General features: G+C 37.0%; 1 protein-coding gene and 3 pseudogenes across 3 annotated transcripts; all 4 read left to right on the top strand.

Moving 5' to 3' along the window:
* The first annotated feature begins 3,665 nt into the window (after window positions 1–3,665).
* On the top strand, window positions 3,666–4,466 carry LOC132061994 (extensin-2-like; annotated as a pseudogene).
* A 26-nt stretch (window positions 4,467–4,492) lies between these two features.
* Window positions 4,493–5,227, top strand: LOC132061993 (extensin-1-like; annotated as a pseudogene).
* Window positions 5,228–8,169: 2,942 nt separating this feature from the next.
* Window positions 8,170–10,008, top strand: LOC132062576 (extensin-3-like; annotated as a pseudogene).
* Window positions 10,009–11,010: 1,002 nt separating this feature from the next.
* LOC132063608 (pentatricopeptide repeat-containing protein At3g60050-like) lies at window positions 11,011–16,814 on the top strand. 3 transcript variants are annotated; one of them, XM_059456240.1, is made up of 6 exons: window positions 11,011–11,141; window positions 12,864–14,412; window positions 14,652–14,754; window positions 15,855–16,058; window positions 16,162–16,307; window positions 16,573–16,814. In XM_059456240.1, exon 2 carries the CDS (start codon window positions 12,921–12,923, stop codon window positions 14,406–14,408), a length of 1,488 nt encoding a protein of 495 aa, XP_059312223.1. In that variant the 5' UTR covers window positions 11,011–11,141; window positions 12,864–12,920; the 3' UTR covers window positions 14,409–14,412; window positions 14,652–14,754; window positions 15,855–16,058; window positions 16,162–16,307; window positions 16,573–16,814. The 3 variants fall into 3 exon arrangements, with proteins under 3 accessions (XP_059312223.1, XP_059312221.1, XP_059312222.1); XM_059456238.1 differs by having other exon boundaries at window positions 16,159–16,307; XM_059456239.1 differs by lacking the exon at window positions 11,011–11,141 and adding an exon at window positions 11,432–11,475 and having other exon boundaries at window positions 16,159–16,307.
* Window positions 16,815–18,955: the final 2,141 nt, after the last annotated feature.

Raw genomic sequence — 18,955 nt, 5'->3', positions numbered from 1 at the left:
GCCAATGCTAAATTACAGAAAGATTGGAATTATGGATTAGAGGACTTGAATAACTCTATCACAAGCCCATGGTGCATTGGGGAGATTTTAATATCATCCTCCATCCGGAGGAAAAAGAAAATCGCAGAAACTCAAGAGCTTTGCTTTACCGAGTTGGACTCTTGTGGCATTGATTTGGGGTATCGTGTTCCAAATATACCCGGTGTAATAATAGGAGGCCATGCAAAAGAATTTGGAAAAGACTTGATAGGATTTTTATCAATGATCTTTAGACAGTAAATACTTGAGGTAAGACACGCTTCCTAGAGTAGGGTCGCATCATAGACCTATGTTATTTAATGTAACAATGGCTCTTTAGGTAAAAAATATTTCAAGTTTTTGGAATTTTTGAATAACTTTAAAACTATTGTTCGAGGAATGGAATTGCTTTTATTGATCATTTGTTCGAAAAATCTTGGTAGGAGATTGTCTAAATGGTCTAGAGAAGAAATAGTGATGTGCATGAAAACACCGATGATTGGGAGGCCAAAATCGATTTTTAGAGGAGATGGACTTGGCCGCAAGGTCTCGAAAATAGTAGAGAGGATCTTAATAGAGGTCATGTCAATAATATGCGGCTTAATAAACAAGCGTAAAGATTTTGAAACAAAAGTCTCATATTAGATGGTTTGAAGATGGGGATAGCAACACCAAGTAAGAAGCCATTAGAGAAAGAAGAAGAAAATTGAATATTCAAAGAATCATGAATAAGAAAGGTTGAGAAGAAGACATGCTAGAAATCTTGTTAACCACTTTGAGAAGCTTTTAATTTAAAGAAGGCCATTGTAGATCAAATTTTGAATTGCATCCCGGAGTGTAGAGCTCAACGAGTTTTTTTGATTAAATGTCTGAAGAAGATGAAATTAAGGAATTTTTAACATGAGCAACACAATGGATATCTTTAATTCTACTATCTTTTTGGGATATAATCTGGTAGAATTTGTTCCTTCAAATTGAAAAATGACCAAATTCTTTTTACCCTTCTTGTGCTAAGTAAAGTGAAGGCCCTAGTAATTTTAAGTTCGGCCCTTAATTTCTCGAGCAAGATTATCACCAAGCTCATTCCGCAGATTTTTCTTTCTAGCCTTATGAGCGAAAATCAAAGTGGCTTCTTGAAAGGAAGCGATGAAAATGTCCTAACTCGAAGAGATTGTGCAAAATATCCTGTAAGAACAAAGGGGGTAATGTGGTGATCAACTCTGGATATGGCAAAAGCTTATGACGAATGTCTTGGTCCTTCATCAAGCGGTGCTCAAAAAGTTTGGTTTCTCGGATCTTGTTACCAATATGATCATAGGCATTGTGTCCAACGTTTGGTATTCTATCATAATCAATGGCAAAAGACATGGATTTTTCACATCATCTCAAGGCATCGAAACGGGGGAGACTACTATCATTGGTGCGAAGTTTTAGCTAGGCTTCTTAACGGTTGATTCGCCATAGTGAACATTTTTGTGCCTTTTGCTATGTTAGATACGAGTCCTTCCGTCATTAACCATTTGTCTTATGCAGATGATATTGTCATTTTTAATGGAAACACCAAGGCCATCAAGATGATTATGAAGCAAATTCGGTGGTACCATCAAATGAAAGCCAAGTGTTTTTTTCCAAGTCGCAAGTAGAAGAATTAATAAGATTCTGGTTTTCTTGACAAAGTTCTATTTGAATACTTGGGGTGCCCCATCTACATTGGAAGGAAAAAGGTGGAATACTTTGAAAAATGCTATCCAAAGTCATTAAAAGACTAAATGGATGGCAAAAGTCTTTGTCTCATGGGGGAAAAGGTGTGTTGATCAAGAGTGTGCTCCATCTTTACCTATCTATAGTCACCTTAGTCCCCCCAAAGGCACCATTTCCTTAATGGAGAAGCATTTTGCTAGATTCTTTTGGGGTACAACGATAAAAGAAGATACCACCGGAGTTCTTGGGAGAACTTGTGTTTTCCTAAAGAGAGAGGGTGGAGTGGGCATCGAAATATGAGACATTTGTAAACGGATATCAAGAAATGGTGGAGATTTAGGTGTCAAGACTCTTTGTGGGCTAGATTCACAAGAAATCTTTCGCATAAGAGCACATCCCGTCGCTAAAAGTCCGGGTGTCCGGGAATTCTCACATTTGGAAAACTCGACTAAAATTAGAAGTGATGTGAGCCACACATGATCCGGAAAATTCAAAATGGTCTGTCACTTTTTTGGTGGGACAAGTTTGGACTGGTTATGGAGCTTGCTACCCTCGATTATGTACACTTATTAGAACAAGTAAGAAACTTCATTATTGATAATGAATGGGACTTGCAAAGCTTGGGAGACATAGTTCTGGTTGTTTGCTACATCACACTATCAAGATTGGATCACAACACAAAAAAGACTACCAGATGGAGTTTTTTCAAAGAAGCCTGGAATGGGATAAGAACTCATAAAAGGTCGTTAATCAACGGGCACCGTTAACATCCTTTTTAAATTTTCATTTCTTACAGATTGATTAAAAACAAGCACCATTCACTAACCATTTGCGGGTTTGTGGACATACGAAGCTATGTTGTTCAAATGCTCCACCAGACTATCCAACATTTTTTCATCGAAAGTGAGCCTGTTCGTGGAAATATTTTGGACAACCTCTTGGAAATATCAAGTCCAAGTAGAGCTTTTCTACATGAATGGTGGCAAACCCGGACAAAAATGAAATGCACAAGATGATAATTCATGTTATCCCAAATATCATATTAATGTATGTTCTTGCAGATATGGAGATCGAAAAAATTCTCATTAGGAGAATGCAACAAGAAGGATTTGGTATCTCAAAGCGGAATGGACAAAAGCATTCCCAAAGTTCAAAGTACTAATGAAGTAGTTTAAACCAAGAGCAAATATTACACAAGTAACATGGAGCATGCCACCAACTGGGAAAATAAAAAGTTAACAACCTACACAATCAAAAAGGCTGGAATCGGGGGGGGGAATGGCTAGAGAATAGACCTGAAGCATGATTTTTGCCTTTGCAATCACAAGGTACTAGTCATAACATGATAGAAGCTATGGCAATCAGATATGCTGCTCAATGGATCAAAAACAATGGATACGCCTATATGAGTCGATTCATTGATGATTGTGGGAATGTTAACAAACGGGACCTCTACAATCTTACTATAAAGGATATCATTGAGGAAACTATGGATATAGGATCAAATGGAGATTACTTTCAAACATTGCTACGGAGGTAACCAAAGTCGATTTTCTGGCTAAATTTGCATCATCTAAGGAGAATCCATCATTGAGTCATCTTGAGATGCCAAAGAGGGGCCTTTGGTGCTTACTAGACAGAGTCAAATGCCTAGCATGAGGATAAGATATGACAAAGCTAATTTTTTTGTGAGCTAAAGTGTAATCTAATGTATAGAAGTCACCAGTTTTTAACATTCTCCTTTTGCTAGACAATGTGTTTGTATATCAGGGGTATGGTCTAGCCCTCCCCTTCTTTTGTGTTTGCATAAAATGATATACAACACCCCAGGACACTTATCCTGGAAATTATATAAAAAAAATAAAAAATAACAGAGCTCCCAATTCAACTATGCAACACAAGTTTTAGTTCTATCTTTTCCTTCTCTTAAGTGTTCCCAAATTGAAATGAAAAGCTTAGGGAAGTTGGGCCAATGGCCCTTACTAGCAGCTGCTTTGGCAATTTTCTTAGTAGCCAGCACTGTTTTTGCTGATTACTCTTATGAGTCTACTTACCCCTCACCTTCTCACAACTCTAAGAAGTACTACAAATCACCATCTCCATCCAAGTATCATGTGCCCACTCCTTATTACAAGAAACCTTCTCCATCACACTACTACAAATCACCAGCTCCTTTAAAGAAAAATTACTACAAGTCGCCATCACCGGTAAAATACTACAAATTGCACTGACCATCAAAATATTACAAGTCGCATGTTCCTTCAAAGCATTATTACAAATCGCCTTCTCCTTCAAAGCAATACTACAAGTCTCCATCTTCTTCAAAGCACTACTATAAGTCACCAGTTGCAACAAAGTATTACAAGTCACCTACTCCTTCAAAGCATTACTACAAGTCACCGGTTGCAACTAAGTATTACAAGTCACCTATTCCTTCAAAGCATTACTATATGTCATCAGTTGCAACTAAGTATTACAAGTCACTTGCTCCCTCGAAGCATTATTATAAGTCACCCACTGCTTCAAAGCAATACTACAAGTCCCCAGCTCCTTCAAAGAAATACTAAAAGTCTCCATCGCCAGCAAAGTACTACAAATCACCCGCTCCATCTAAATACTACAAGTCGCCTCCACCAACAAAATATTACAAATCACCCGTTCCATCTAAATACTACAAGTCGCGTACACCAACAAAATATTACAAGTCACCATTTTACTATAAGTCCCCGTCCCAAACAAAGTACTAATATTTTACTATAAGTCCCCGTCCCAAACAAAGTACTACAAATCACCCGCTCCGTCTAAATACTACAAGTCGCCTACACCAACAATACATTACAAGTCACCAGTTTACTACAAGTCCCCGTCGCCAACAAAGTACTACAAATCACCCGCTCCATCTAAATACTACAAGTCGCCAACACCAACAAAATATTACAAGTCACCAGTTTTCTACAAGTCTCCTCCACCTCCACCAAAATACTACAAGCAATCACCATCTTATTACAAATCTCCACCGCCTCCTCCAAAATACTACGAGTAATCACCATCATCTTACAAATCTCCTCCACCTCCACCAAAATACTATGAACAATCACCATCTTCTTACAAATCTCCCCCACCTCCACCAACATACTATGAACAATCACCATCTTCCTACAACTCTCCACCACCAACGCCATCCAAATATTCCGAGCAATCACCAACGAATTATAAGTCTCCACCTCCACCATACTACCAGAATCTACACCTTCCTATAAATCTCCTCCAAAATCCTATGAGCAATCACCTGAAACCTACTCCAAAGACCTATGAGCAATCACCACCATACTACTCACCTCCACCAAGACCGTACTACAAGCAAACACCCACCTATGCCTCACCTCCACCACCTGTGAAGTACGAGCAATCTACTACCTATGCTTCACCTTCACCCCCGTCAACATCTCCTCCACCACTGCCAAAGTACGACGATACTGCCACCTATGCTTCACCTCCTTCCCCGTGAGCATCTCCTCCACCACACAATACGAGCAATCTTCCACCTCACCTCCCTCCCGTTAGCATCTCCTCCACCGCCCAAAGTATATGAGCAATCCGCCGCTTATGCTTCACCTCCACCCCCGGCGTCTCTCCACCTACAAAGTATGAGCAATCTGCCACCTATGCTTCACCTCCACCCCCATCACCATCTCCCCCACCAACCTACTACTAAGAATCAAATCCTTCTCTTTAATCATTTTTCGCCATTTCCATGACTTATTAACTCCTTTTCATCCTCCATCGTAATATTTCCATTTTTTTTGCCAAATTTTTTATGTATGTTCCCAAAATTGATAGGCTTTGCTTGTTGTGTGTTATTTTGTATTAATAATTCGTAATATTTATCATTGGAGATTTTAGTAAGATCCTTGAGATCTCCATCTCCATCAGTTTGGCTTATTGTATCAAGATTCTTTTTTGGTATAATTAATTATCAAGAATTCTACTTTGCTCAATACAATTTTCTCTTTGTCTAAGATTGTTTGTTCTAATCAGCTTAGTTTTCTTATTGGTCTATAAGTACACCTCCAGGACACATATCTGAGAACCTATCTCAAAGCATTGTCTCTAGAGGATTTTCTTCTCAACTATGGTTCATAACCTTTCTACTACAAAATATTAACAAGAAAAAAAAAAGAGGAAAGGTGAAACATATGGTCATGGATCTTCGGGATCTAGTAGCTTAGTTGGTTGACAACTTGAACTTTCACCTTGTTGGTGAGGGTTTGAATGCCTACGTTGTAATCCTCTCCCTCATTTCCCTTCCCCTACCCCTATGTAATAAAATACTTTTTTTTAAAAAAAAAAAAATATGGTCATGGATCTATGCATCAAGAAAATTTCTTCTTTGACTAACTGGCTACTGCTGTATTTTGGATTGTAATTGTACTTATCAGCTTTTAAAAAAAAAATTATATAAAACAAACATGCGTATAAGAAATAAAGAGAATTTTTATTTAGGCATATGCGTCTCTCCTTCCACTTATATTTCCAAAAAGATTTAGGAATGGGAAATTAGTCAAAAGATATACTGTCTTTGATCTTAAAAGGTGGAATTACCAAATAAAAACTACAAAATAAATAACTCCACCACGAAATAGCCCTATGTCACTTAAAATATTTCACTGTTCATAAGCAAATGTAACTTGTATTCCCACTTTCTATTTCATCCTCATATAAATAAGTATGTTAAAAAATAAACATACTTTTAATAATCTCAAATAAAGAACAATTTTACAATAAAGTTAAACAAAATTTACTAAACTAAAATATAAGATAAATAATACCAAATGTTGCATTACCTTCTAACTATGAAAATTGTTTTCTCAAGTTTTTAATTTTTAATCGATACTACAAATAAAGAAATAAAAGAAGTTAAGTAACTAAATCTAAGTGAAAGCATAACGGATATTTTTGCTTTCTGTACTCTTATACATGTATTGTTAGCAGTGTATTACGTAGAGTTATTTTACATTAAAATCATTCAATACTATTATAAAAGAAAAACATCAGAATAACACTGTAACTAATGCAAGTGTAATATAATACGTTGAACACTCAACTAATAATACAGAATTTAACGTGAGAATTATTTCAAGAAAATCAAACTAAGTATTAAAGATGGACTCTGCTCCTGCAATACTATTGGTGAAAGTCTTATTGTTAACTATGGTCTTATTGGCAAGACCAGACCAAAGTAGCAAACATGACTAGAATAGTACTGATCATTCTAGTATGCAGCGATGGGGATAGTGCTATAAAGCATGTATCTGCAATCATATAGAGAAGTATGCAACGAAACCATATGATATGCACATTCAGCTTTCTGTTGTATTTTGTACACCCCAGTTTGTATTATGTAATGAGAAAAGCAAAGAGTTGGAAATTTCAGTAACTAGGGAATTGGAGGATGATCATAGGGAGCACCATTGAAGAAGTTCTGTAAAGAACACCTTCTACTTATTGTACCATAAGTCATTTGATGAATGTGATTTTTAAGGAAGACGTTTGGCGTTGTACTATGATCTACTTCCTTTATCTGGTCGAGAGAGAGAGTTAAAAGTTACTGCCTCATTCGTTAATTTTAACACATCTGAGCAAGAAATATGAAAATTTCATTATACTAGTCAGAAGCGAAAAAGATCGAGCTTATTGGTAGCAAAGAGCCACTCAAACCTTATCAGATAACAGTAAAATAAGTCGGTATGTATTTTTGTTGAAGTTTTGTTCCTGCTTTTGTTTAATCTCCTGATATCTCTTGTACTCATCCAACTAAGTTTCTTTTTGTATTAATCCAAACAAAAGTTGATCTAAAACCGAACCAAACTGAGAATATGTTTAGCCTTTCTTAATTTTTAACACATATAGGACATTTATTACATAAACATTTGGTAACAAAAATCGAAATTTCTGTGTTTCGGATGGCTTTGACGTGATCTTATATAGGCTTTTGCTTGTATAGGAGCCCATTGCTGATAGCTGTTGCATTTTTGTTCTTCTTTTTCTTTTCTTTGGAGATAGGGGCAATGTAAACTCTAGATCATAAGTCAACTTACTGATTCTGGCATTGAGAAAACAACAGAGAGAATGCCGCATTTCTTTTTTCTGTTTATTGTTAAGAAATAGTCAAATCTTTAACGACTTTCTGGTATATATATATCCTCTTTGGTTTTATTTTTAATATTTTATTTAAATTATCATTTGTCACCAGATAATGCCTCCCACTTGGTGTACTGATCAAGTCTTAATTAGGACCTTGCTCTCAGCTTAGTGGCCAAGTGGGCAACTAAGAAGCTATACATTAATGTTGAGAAGAGTTTAACTTTGCTCTATAAAAACCAGAGCTCCCAATTCAACCATGCAACACAAGTCTTAGTTCTATCTTTTCCTTCTCTAAGTGTTCTCAAATTGAAATGAAAAGCTTAGGGAAGTTGGGCCAATGGCCCTTACTAACATCTGCTTTGGCAATTTGCTTAGTAGCTAGCACTGTTGTTGCTGATTACTCTTATGAGTATTCTCCCTCACCTTCTCACAACACTAACAAGTACTACAAATCACCATCTCCATCCAAATATCACGAGCCCACTCCTTATTACAAGAAACCTTCTCCATCACACTACTATTACAAATCACCAGCTCCTTCAAAGAAAAACTACTACAAGTCGCCATCACCAGTAAAATATTACAAATCACACTTACCAACAAAATATTACAAGTCACCTGTTCCTTCAAAACACTACTACAAGTCGCCCGTTGTAACGAAGTATCACAAGTCGCATGTTCCTTCAAAACATTACTACAAATCGCCGGTTCCTTCAAAGCATTACTACAAGTCTCCATCTCCCTCAAAGCACTACTATAAGTCACCAATTGCAACCAAGTATCACAAGTCACCTATTCCCTCCAAGCATTATTACAAGTCACCCACTCCTTCAAAGAAATACTACAAGTCCCCAACTCCTTCAAAGAAATACTACAAGTCTCCATCACCAGCAAAGTACTACAAGTCACCATCTCCAGCAAAGTACTATAAGTTACCATCTCCAGCAAAATATTACAAATCACTCGCTCCATTTAAATATTACAAGTCGCCTTCACCAACAAAATATTACAAATCACCCGTTCCATCTAAAAACTACAAGTCGCCTGCACTAACAAAGTATTACAAATCACCCGCTCCATCTAAGTACTACAAGTCGCCTGCACCAACAAAATATTACAAATCACCAGTTTACTACAAGTCTCCACCACCACCACCTTATTATAAGAAATCACAGTCGTACTATAAGTCACCTCCACCCCCTCCAAAATATTATGTGAAAGCACCTTCATATTACAAGTCACCACCACCTCCACCAAAATACTACGAGCAATCACCATTTTCTTACAAATCTCCTCCGCTTCCTCCAAAATACTATGGCTTGATCACCTTCTTACTACAAGTCATCTCCACCTCCATCAAAATACTATGAGCAATCACCATCTTCATATAAATCTCCGCCACCCCCACCAAAATACTATGAGCAATCACCAACAAATTATAAGTCTCCACCTCCACCATACTACCAAGAATCTACACCTTACTATAAATCTCCTCCGCCTCCTCCAAAATCCTACAAGCAATCACCTGTAACCTACAAATCACCACCTCCTCCTCAAAAGACCTATGAACAATCACCATCATATTACTCACCTCCACCACCACCGTACTATAAGCAAACACCCACCTATGCCTCACCTTCACCACCCGAGAAGTACGAGCAATCTACCACCTATGCTTCACCTCCACCCTTGTCAGCATCTCCTCCACCACCTGAGAAGTACGAGCAATCTGCCACCTATGCTTCACCTCCACCCCCATCACCATCTCCTCCACCACCTACAAAGTATGAGCAATCTGCCACCTATGCTTCACCTCCACCCCCGTCACCATCTCCCCCACCAACCTACTACTAATATTCAAATCCATTCTCTTAAATCATTTTCCACATCTCCATGACTTATTAACTCCTTTATCCTCCTTTGGTGTATTTCCATTTCCTTTGCCAGAATTTTATGTATGTTCCCAAAACTGCTGATCGGCTTTGTTTATTATGTGTTCTTTTATTTTAATAATTCGTAATATTTATCATTGGAGATTTAAGTAAGATCATTGAGATCTCCATCAGTTTGAGTTATTGTATCAAGATTCTTATTTTTTTTTTGTTTTTTTTGTGTAATTTATCAAGAATTCTACTTTGTTTACTATCTTCTCTTGTCCAATGCTACTATTTCTTCTTATCCGCTGAATGATTTTCTTGGTCTATAAATATACCTCCTGGACATCTATTCCGAACTTTTAATTGAAGACAGACCACCTAGTGTATTGTCTCCAGAGAAATTTCTCAAGAATCGTTGATAATCTACTTTAAAAAATGGATGAAAGGTGCAAGAGGTGGTCATGGATCGACATCAATAAAGTTTCTTCTTCGACTTACTATCGTATTCGAGATTGTAATTGTACTTATCAGCTAGTGAGAAAATACCATTAATTACATAATATATAAACAGAATAAGAAAGAAATGAAGATATTTTGGAATGTAGATTCTTTTTCTCTTCTAATCTAAATCCTCAATTTTAGGTTTGTCAAAAGACATAAGGTTGTCAAGATTTACTTTAGCTCCACGCTTTTTACATACTCTGAAGGAGTACATATATTGCTAGTATATGTAGTGTTATTTACATAGAATTCAGTATAATAGAAAAAAATGAGAATAAGAGCATAGCAACAACATACCCATTATAGCTAGGGACAGACGAGGGTGGTGTGTACCCAAACCTTACCCGATCTTGACGAGTAAAAAGGTTGCTTCCGACAGACTCCCGACGCAAGGAGAGATGAAAAAACATCTAAATAATAATAATAATAAGCAGTAAGAGAATAATAACATAGTAAATACAAGAATTTACTAGAATTATTATCTCAAGAAAATAAAATTTAAGTATTACTCTCTCCTGTTCATGATAAGTGTCCACTTAACTTCTCGTTTTGGTTGATAATAGATTTAATTCATTTCTTTCAAATTTACATATTTAGATAAGTGAGATTTTTTATGTAATTAAGAAATTATATTAATTAGGTAGTATTTAATTAAAAATACTTTAATCAAAATACTTACTTTTTTTTGGGAGTTAGTATTTTTTTAAAGTGGAAATTTATCAAATTAAGCAAAAACACCCCTAGCATTTAAATAAAAACACTTTGGAACCATCACTATACCCTTTGCTCCATTTGGCTCTTCCCTCTGCGCAGTCTTTAGGAGCCCCAGCACCACTAGACCCACAGCTACAACTTCCCTCGTCGATGACTACTTCCTTACCCCTATGTTTCTTTCTATTTGTAGGTTCTTTTCTTTGCTTTGTTCTACTCTTTCGGCAATTTACTGAGCTATACTGTAATTGATTGTAATCATTCGTTTGTTTTTGAGCTTATTACAAGATCTGTTTTCTTTTCCTGCATTTGCACTTTAGTGTTGATATATGTATATCTAGACTGTACAGATTTGTTATCCAGGGGTAAAGACAGCAGCTTTAAGTATTTTGGGTTGTTGTGGGTGGGTGGGGTGCAAGGTTTTCTTGCTGTTTGAGGTGATATGATTTTGAAGATTCTAATACTTATATATTTTCTTGCTGCGTCAATGACTCCCTCCTTACCCCTATGTTTCTTTCTATTTGTAGGTTCTTTCCCTTGTTCTTTCTTTTTTTCCGGCTATTTATTGAGCTATTTTAATAATTGTAATCATTCCTTTGGTTTCGAGCTTATTCCAAGATCTGTTTTTTTTTTTTCCCTGCATTTGCACGTTAATGTTGATATATGTACATCTAGAGTGTACAGATTTGTAATCGAACTGCTAAAGGGGTAAAGGTAACAGCTTTGAGTATTTTGGGTTGTTGGGGGGTAAGAGTTTCTTGCATTTTCTTGCTGTTTGAAGAGATGTGATTTGGGAATACTTATACATTTTCTTCCTTAGTTTTCAACTATGTTGCTCGGATTCTCCAAAAATGCACTACTTTGCACATTTCCGAAAGAGTCCGAGCAACGTAGGTTTTCAATGTGTTTGTCCAATGTAAGTCCTCTCTGAGGATCTGTGGCGTACCCTGGCCCTGAATTTAGGTTACATTGCCTTTCTTCATCAAACAACTATGTTCAATCCCCAACTAGTTGGAATCTACTATATGAATCACTCATTAATCATTCTGCTCCATGTAGGTATTTTTCATTCCAATACTTAATAATTTGTCTTTTAGGAAAAATGAAGGGCTTTCCACCAATAAGGATTCTCTAATTTTCATACTTATCCCTACTATGTCATATAATCTCTCTTCAAACTAAGAAGACTCACGTCAAACACCAGCCTAATGTAAGTGTACCAAGTTGTGTTATGTAAGCACTGATCTAGGTGTGAAATGGGTTTTGCGCTCGGTTATTATACTGATGTTATGCTCGTGTTATGTTCTTCGCTAAGTTCGTATGAATTCCAAGGGATTGTAGATCCTTTAAGACATCTTTCCTTCATATGATTTTTGGTCTACCTTATTCTTCCTTAATGCACTCAGTTGTCATGTTGTGTGCACATTCTACCTGATGTGATTACTTGTACTCTTGTATGAGTACATGAAAAAGAAAAATATAATCCTAAGGTGTAGCCACTAATGCATATGCAATATCTTTTTTCTAATAAGCAATTCACATGCTAATCTTAAAAGAGACCCATAGGAATTTGCTTTTTCTCCGAGAAGGACCCTTCTTACTTTGTTATGCGTTGGCTAATTGAATAATTAAATGATTTTTGTTTAAGTACTAGTGCAGCATGAACTTGTAATTGTTCAGTAGGCATGCAGATAAACGTAAAATGATGTTAACGATTCTTATATATGATTTCTGAACTACTAGATGCTTGTGAATAATGGGATTGGAATACTAAGTGAACACGGATGGGCTGGTTGTGTAGAGATAATTAGAGAATTTGATTGAGTTATTAATATCTAGTGGAATCTGTGAAGGGAATATTCTTGATTTATGTTAACTGATGCATGCGTCTTTTTTCTTTATTGTATGCAGAGAAAGTGATGGCTTGCTCACTATCGTTTCTTGATATATTATATTCAAGGGACTAGCATGTATTCTGTAGCTCTTTTTGGTCAAAGAGTTATTCAAAGATTCTCATATTTTAGCAGCTTTCCACGGTTTATATGTAATCAACAATCTGACGCTGATGGCACTGGAAATGGGTTTGGAAGAATCGAAGATTACTTGAATGAGAGCTGGAAGAGTATGAACTTCGATAATAATATGAAAGATAAGACTGAGGAGTCAGTTGACTTTATTGGAATCAACGGCTGCTATGAAAGCCATTTCCGTCAAAAATTTTCAAGTCGGCACAGCTTTATTGAGAAAGTGAGAAATGAGGCTAGTATGATTCTTGAAATTCTTCAACAAGATGGTCCAGGATTTGATGCAAAAGAAGCTTTAGATAGTTCACATATTGCAGTTTCAAGCCTGCTTGTGAGAGAAGTTCTTCTAGGTATCTTGAGAACAATAAATTATGCGACTAAAAATAGGTGTGCAAAGCTGGGTTACAAGTTTTTTGTATGGTCCGGTCAACAAGAAAATTACCAGCATACGGCAAATTCATACCATCTGATAATGAAGATATTTGCAGAGTCTGAGGAATTCAAGGCTATGTGGAGATTAGTAGATGAGATGATTGAGAAAGGATACCCTACAACTGCTAGGACATTTAATTTGTTGATATGTACTTGCGGAGAGGCAGGTTTGGCTAGAAAAGTAGTAGAGAGGTTTATAAAGTCAAAGACATTCAATTATAGACCATTCAGGCATTCATTTAATGCAATCTTACATTCCCTTCTGGGTGTACATCAGTACAGGTTAATTGAGTGGGTGTATCAGCAAATGTTGGTGGAAGGTCATCTTCCTGATATTTTAACTTATAACATACTGCTATGCTCGAAATATAGGCTGGGAAAGCTGGATCAGTTTCATAGATTATTAGATGAAATGGGTCGGAGTGGATTTTCACCCGATTTTCATACATTTAACATTCTGCTTCATGTTCTTGGTAAAGGAGACAAACCGCTAGCAGCAGTCAACCTTCTAAACCACATGAAAGAAGTTGGTTGTGAACCAAACATTCTCCATTTTACTACTTTGATCGATGGGCTAAGTCGGGCGGGTAATTTGGATGCATGCAAATACTTCTTTGATGAGCTGATTAGGCAGGGCTGTGTGCCTGATGTTGTGTGTTACACTGTTATGATAACAGGATATGTTGTGGCTGGGGAACTTGATAAAGCTCAGGAATTATTTACTGACATGATCGCCAATGGGCAGTTGCCAAACGTGTTTACTTACAATGCCATGATTCGTGGGCTCTGTATGGCTGAGAAATTTGACGAGGCATGCATGGTGGTGAAAGAAATGGAATCGAGGGGTTGTAATCCAAATTTTATGGTGTATAGTACTTTAGTCAGTTACTTGAAAAATGCTGGAAAGCTGTCCAAAGCTCATGAAGTAATAAGACATATGGTGGATAAAGGGCAGTATATCCATCTCGTTCCAAAGTTCAAAAGATATAGAAGATGTTAAAGAGGTAACCAATGCAAAACTAAGCTGGTTAGAATGAAAATCTAATTCTTCTACCAACTAATGTTAATTTGATACTTCTATGGAGTTCTATTATGTATTGGATGGACTGTTTGATAGGCAAAGTAACAGTGACTGAATTCTGTACAGGCTAAACCACATTTTATGTTTAAGTGCTATCAACATCATGCATTAGTTCTGTGTTTCTCCATGTTCTGAAGTTGAATTAGTTTACCATAAAACCAGGTAATATTGCCGCTGTTGGTGCGCTTGCAATTTGACTGGTGTCACGAGTTCACAGGTCCATCTCTCTACCATCGGCTGCAAAAAGCAGCGATCAAAGGAAAAGGTACCAGATTTGTTTTATTTTTTTAATTTTTGGATCAGTAAGCAAATAGGGAAAAGATACCAACTTTATGAAGTTATCACTTGATGTCATTCCAATATCTGGCTTCCTTTTGCAAGTTTAATGAAACAAAATGCTTTGCTCATTCCAACCAATGAGTATGAGCGCACTTGTTGAATTAATCATTAAAAAAGGACCATCATCTTATTATTGTTGTAACCATTTCTCAAGTTTTTAATATCAGGGCTCCTAGAATTCTCAACCCTTATTCATGTAAAATAAAGTTCTGTTCTGATGTGAGGGAGTCATTACGTGTTTCAAGCTTTTTATTCAGCATTATGTGTTTCAAACTAGTGAAATGAACTTTCCAGTAACTATGCCAGAATATAACTGAGACCTGTTCTTATTAGAATCAAAGAGCACAGAACATGCAAATACTCGTGCAATATTGGGAAGGACAAGCCATCTGAAAATATGAAATACATGCCTGGATGGAAAAAGGAAAAGTGACTCAAGGACTGTATCACCTTCTTCTTTTTTACTTGTTTAATTTGGTTCTCCATGCTTCATGTTGGACCAAGATTGTGGACTATGCTATTTGGCTTGGTGCATGAGTGCTATCTACTCCAGTTGCCATCTGTCTTTTCCTTTCTTCTTTGGCCATATATGCCTTTTACATGGTGAAAGAACTTTGTCATCTTTGATAATTCTAGCATATGGTTCCGTCATTAACCTAGCTGTTCGCTTTTAATATTTGTCTCCCAGAGGATGATCCCACCAACTTTAGATTGAGACAAGGAATTAGGATGAAGTGCATTGAACAGTGCTTTTGGCCCTTTATTAAGCCAAGTACATTAGGCTTTGATTCTTTTATATAGCATACAATTCTCCCACATTCCCACCTTTATCTGGATTAAGACAAGCACTTTCCTGGATGTGATTGTAAAATTTATTCGCCTGTTGTTTTTCTGCCATCTGTCACCATTAAAGTGCTCGTCTTAATCCAGATAAAGGTTGCATCTTACATATCTCTTCTCCTATTCTTTTGGTGGTGTGGATCATAGACTGATAAAGGACAGATAACTAACCAACCCAAAATACAGGCAACATGGCACGGACATTATTGCAACATACGTCTTTGAGGACATGATTCTAGTTGAGTGGTAGCGTTTCTTGCGTGCTTGGTGCTGAATTGAAGTTTCTTGCTCGTAGAACCCGTTGATGGTTCTTTGGATGAGACATGGCAAGGAATAAGAAGGGTTGAAGATAACCTGCAAGCATTGTTCAATAAGGACTCACTGGATAAGGTAAAACTTCACAATATTAGGCAGGGTATAGATGTTTAGTACTTCGTAATATTGACACAAACTCACTTCTTCTTCTTCTTCTTCCCTTTCGTATATCCAGCAGCTGATTTTGACATAAAGCAAAGAGAGCGAAGCCACGAGCAGTTAGACATAGCTCACTCTTTACCCTAAATCCCATGGATTCCAGCTTGCAAGCAGCCGCTTCTGAACATCAAGAGCATCTATACTCCTGCTTATTCCATACACTAGGTACGTACACTCTTCTTGCCTGAACATACGATGATTGCAATACTTAATACTAGTCTCTTCAATACCCTGCTTTGAACTGTCAAGAGAAAAGATAAGGTATGATGTGAGTGGCACTTCGGAAGTTCCAGTGGTTTCACATTATCATTATTGTTAATACCAGCAGTCAATTCCTTTTATTGGTGTTAGGAATTGCTTCATAAGCTTGTAATGAGCATTCCGTGGGTTTTGGTAGTACAATAGTTATTAAAGTAATTGTGTTTTGCAGATGAAGTGGGAAGTGCTCTAGATAAGAGAAAAAATAATCACTTAACCATGAGAGACCAGTGTTCAAATTCCAGCTGTGACAAAAAACCGCTACGTGACTTCTCCTCATCTGTCTAAGCCTTGGAGGGCAGCGTTATTCGGTACCTCTGCTGGCGGGAGGTAGCTGGTGGAATACTCCAGCTGTCAAGATGCACAAGCTGGCCTGAACACCATCATTATCAAGACAAAAGGTAAAAAAGAAAAGAATAAAGCACTTGAAATACAAGAGGCTGAAGAGAATTACACTAGAAACAATGCTGGAGAGATGAATGACGAGAAAGGTAGTGTGATCAAGAGGTAAATTGGATGATGGTTACCTGGCAACACCAATCCATTTTCTTCATCTAAAGGTAGGTCCTCAATGTGAGTTGTATAGTGGACTAATTCGTGATCCCACCTGGAGTGTATTAAGTGGACTGTTGTAGCCATCTCTTTGTATATTGGTCGATTGGTTGAAGGATTATGAAAGACTGGAGCATGGTAAGGCAAAATGTACTTTCATGTTGTATCCTTTCTGTTCTGACCAGTTCACCTCAAAATTGCCAAAATGTACTTTCTTGTTGTATCCTTTCTGTTCTGACCAGTTCACCTCAAAATTGGTAGAGTATAAAAATAAGCGGCTAGTTGTAGTTTACTACATATGTAAAGAAGCTAGCATGTGCACCCCCTGAAAAATCTACTTTCTATTCATTGTTTGAACCAAACATCTACGCAACTTCTACCTCTATTCTTTCTACTGTTGGCTTCATGCAAAATGCTGAAAGTGGTCATTTTCTTCAATTCTTTTTCTATTGCTACAAGCTGGGTATATCAAGATGGTTGGTTAAACAAGCTTTAACTAGTGAGATGTCTTTGGAATATCTAGGTTCAGAATTTGAATCTAGTGTTCTGCACATATTAATTTGATAGTTGCTTAAATGGTAAATCAAAAGGTTTCTTAAATCGCTTAAGTGACTTTCTAAAAAATGTATATCAGCTAGCTGAAATAAAAGCTGTTTATTGAGGGGAGGTTAATGTAGTAATTTTTTGTCTAGCCTTCGAATTAGAATCTGAATTTTGCTTATATTTGTTTGACGGAGACAAATATGACTATCATTATATAAGTTTGAGGAAAGATTGATTAAAAGCTCAAATTATTACCTGAAACAAAATCAGAGTGGTAATTGCAAATTTTAGGATTGAAGCATAATTATTACAGCAAAAACAGAGTACCTCTATGATGTGAACTGAGATCGAATTGCGAGAAAATAAATGGAAATCGAAATAAAACTAAGAAGGTAAGATAATTCTCATTAATCAGCTGCCCTGCTCACTGAGAAGTGAGCTACATATAACCAACTCCAGCGGGGGAGGGACTAAAGTGTAAAAGAAATAATAGGACTTAAGTGACAAAATAGAAAGATTGTAACTAACTAAACTACCGGAATATACTACTACTCAAATGCAGTGGTACAACCCCTATTGCACAGTTAAATAAAGAGATATTTAACGAGTCATATCAAGATCCCCTCTCAAACATTCCTTGTCCTCAAGGAATAAATGAAGGAAACCTCACTTTCAAAGCATTAACATCTTCCCATGTTGCACGATCTTCATTTAGTTGATCCCACTGAATAAGTAATTGAACAACAGCCTTGCTTCCTTTTTGTATCATTCTTCTATCAAGCACCTTAACAGGAGAAGGACAATAGGGACTAGACAAATCAAGTATTGGAGGATGATTGATGTTAGCGAGGTGAACCTCATAGCAAAATTTGAGGGAGAGACACACGGAATGTAGGATGAAGAAGTAGGTGAGGAGGAAGTGAAAGTGTATAGCAACAGAACCAACTTTCTTTAGAATCGATAAGGGCCATAATATTTGGAAGCTAGCTTGGAAAAGTGCTTGTTAGAGAGTGTCAGAATCGTCCGTAAGGTTGAATCTTAGTGTAAACCCGATCCCCAACCCGAAATTGTCATGCGTCCTTTTCTTGTTTGTTTGGTCCACCATCCTTTGTTGGGACCTAGCCAAGTGAAATTTACAACGCAACTTCAATTCCCAAAGCAACCAAGCTCCTGTCAACTTCCAACACCTCAGACTCACCTTGAATATATGGCAAGTGGAGTGGTGGTGGCTGCCCATACAATGCTTCATAAGGTGTAGTCTGAATAGAGGTGTGAAAAGTTGTGTTGTACCACCATTCTGCCATGGGCAAGTATTGGGCCCAATCGAAGGATAAGATCGAACAATAACATCTCAAGTATGTTTCTAGGCATCTATTAACCACCTCAGTCTGACCGTCAGACTGAGGGTGATATGCTGTAGATGTACTAAGAGTAACTCCTTGAATAACAAACAATTCCTG

The sequence above is a fragment of the Lycium ferocissimum genome, chromosome 7, assembly GCF_029784015.1.
Source record: "Lycium ferocissimum isolate CSIRO_LF1 chromosome 7, AGI_CSIRO_Lferr_CH_V1, whole genome shotgun sequence".
Lineage (NCBI taxonomy): Eukaryota > Viridiplantae > Streptophyta > Magnoliopsida > Solanales > Solanaceae > Lycium > Lycium ferocissimum.
The sequence above is the reverse complement of the archived record's forward strand: the minus strand, read 5'-3'. Positions and strand labels throughout refer to the sequence as shown.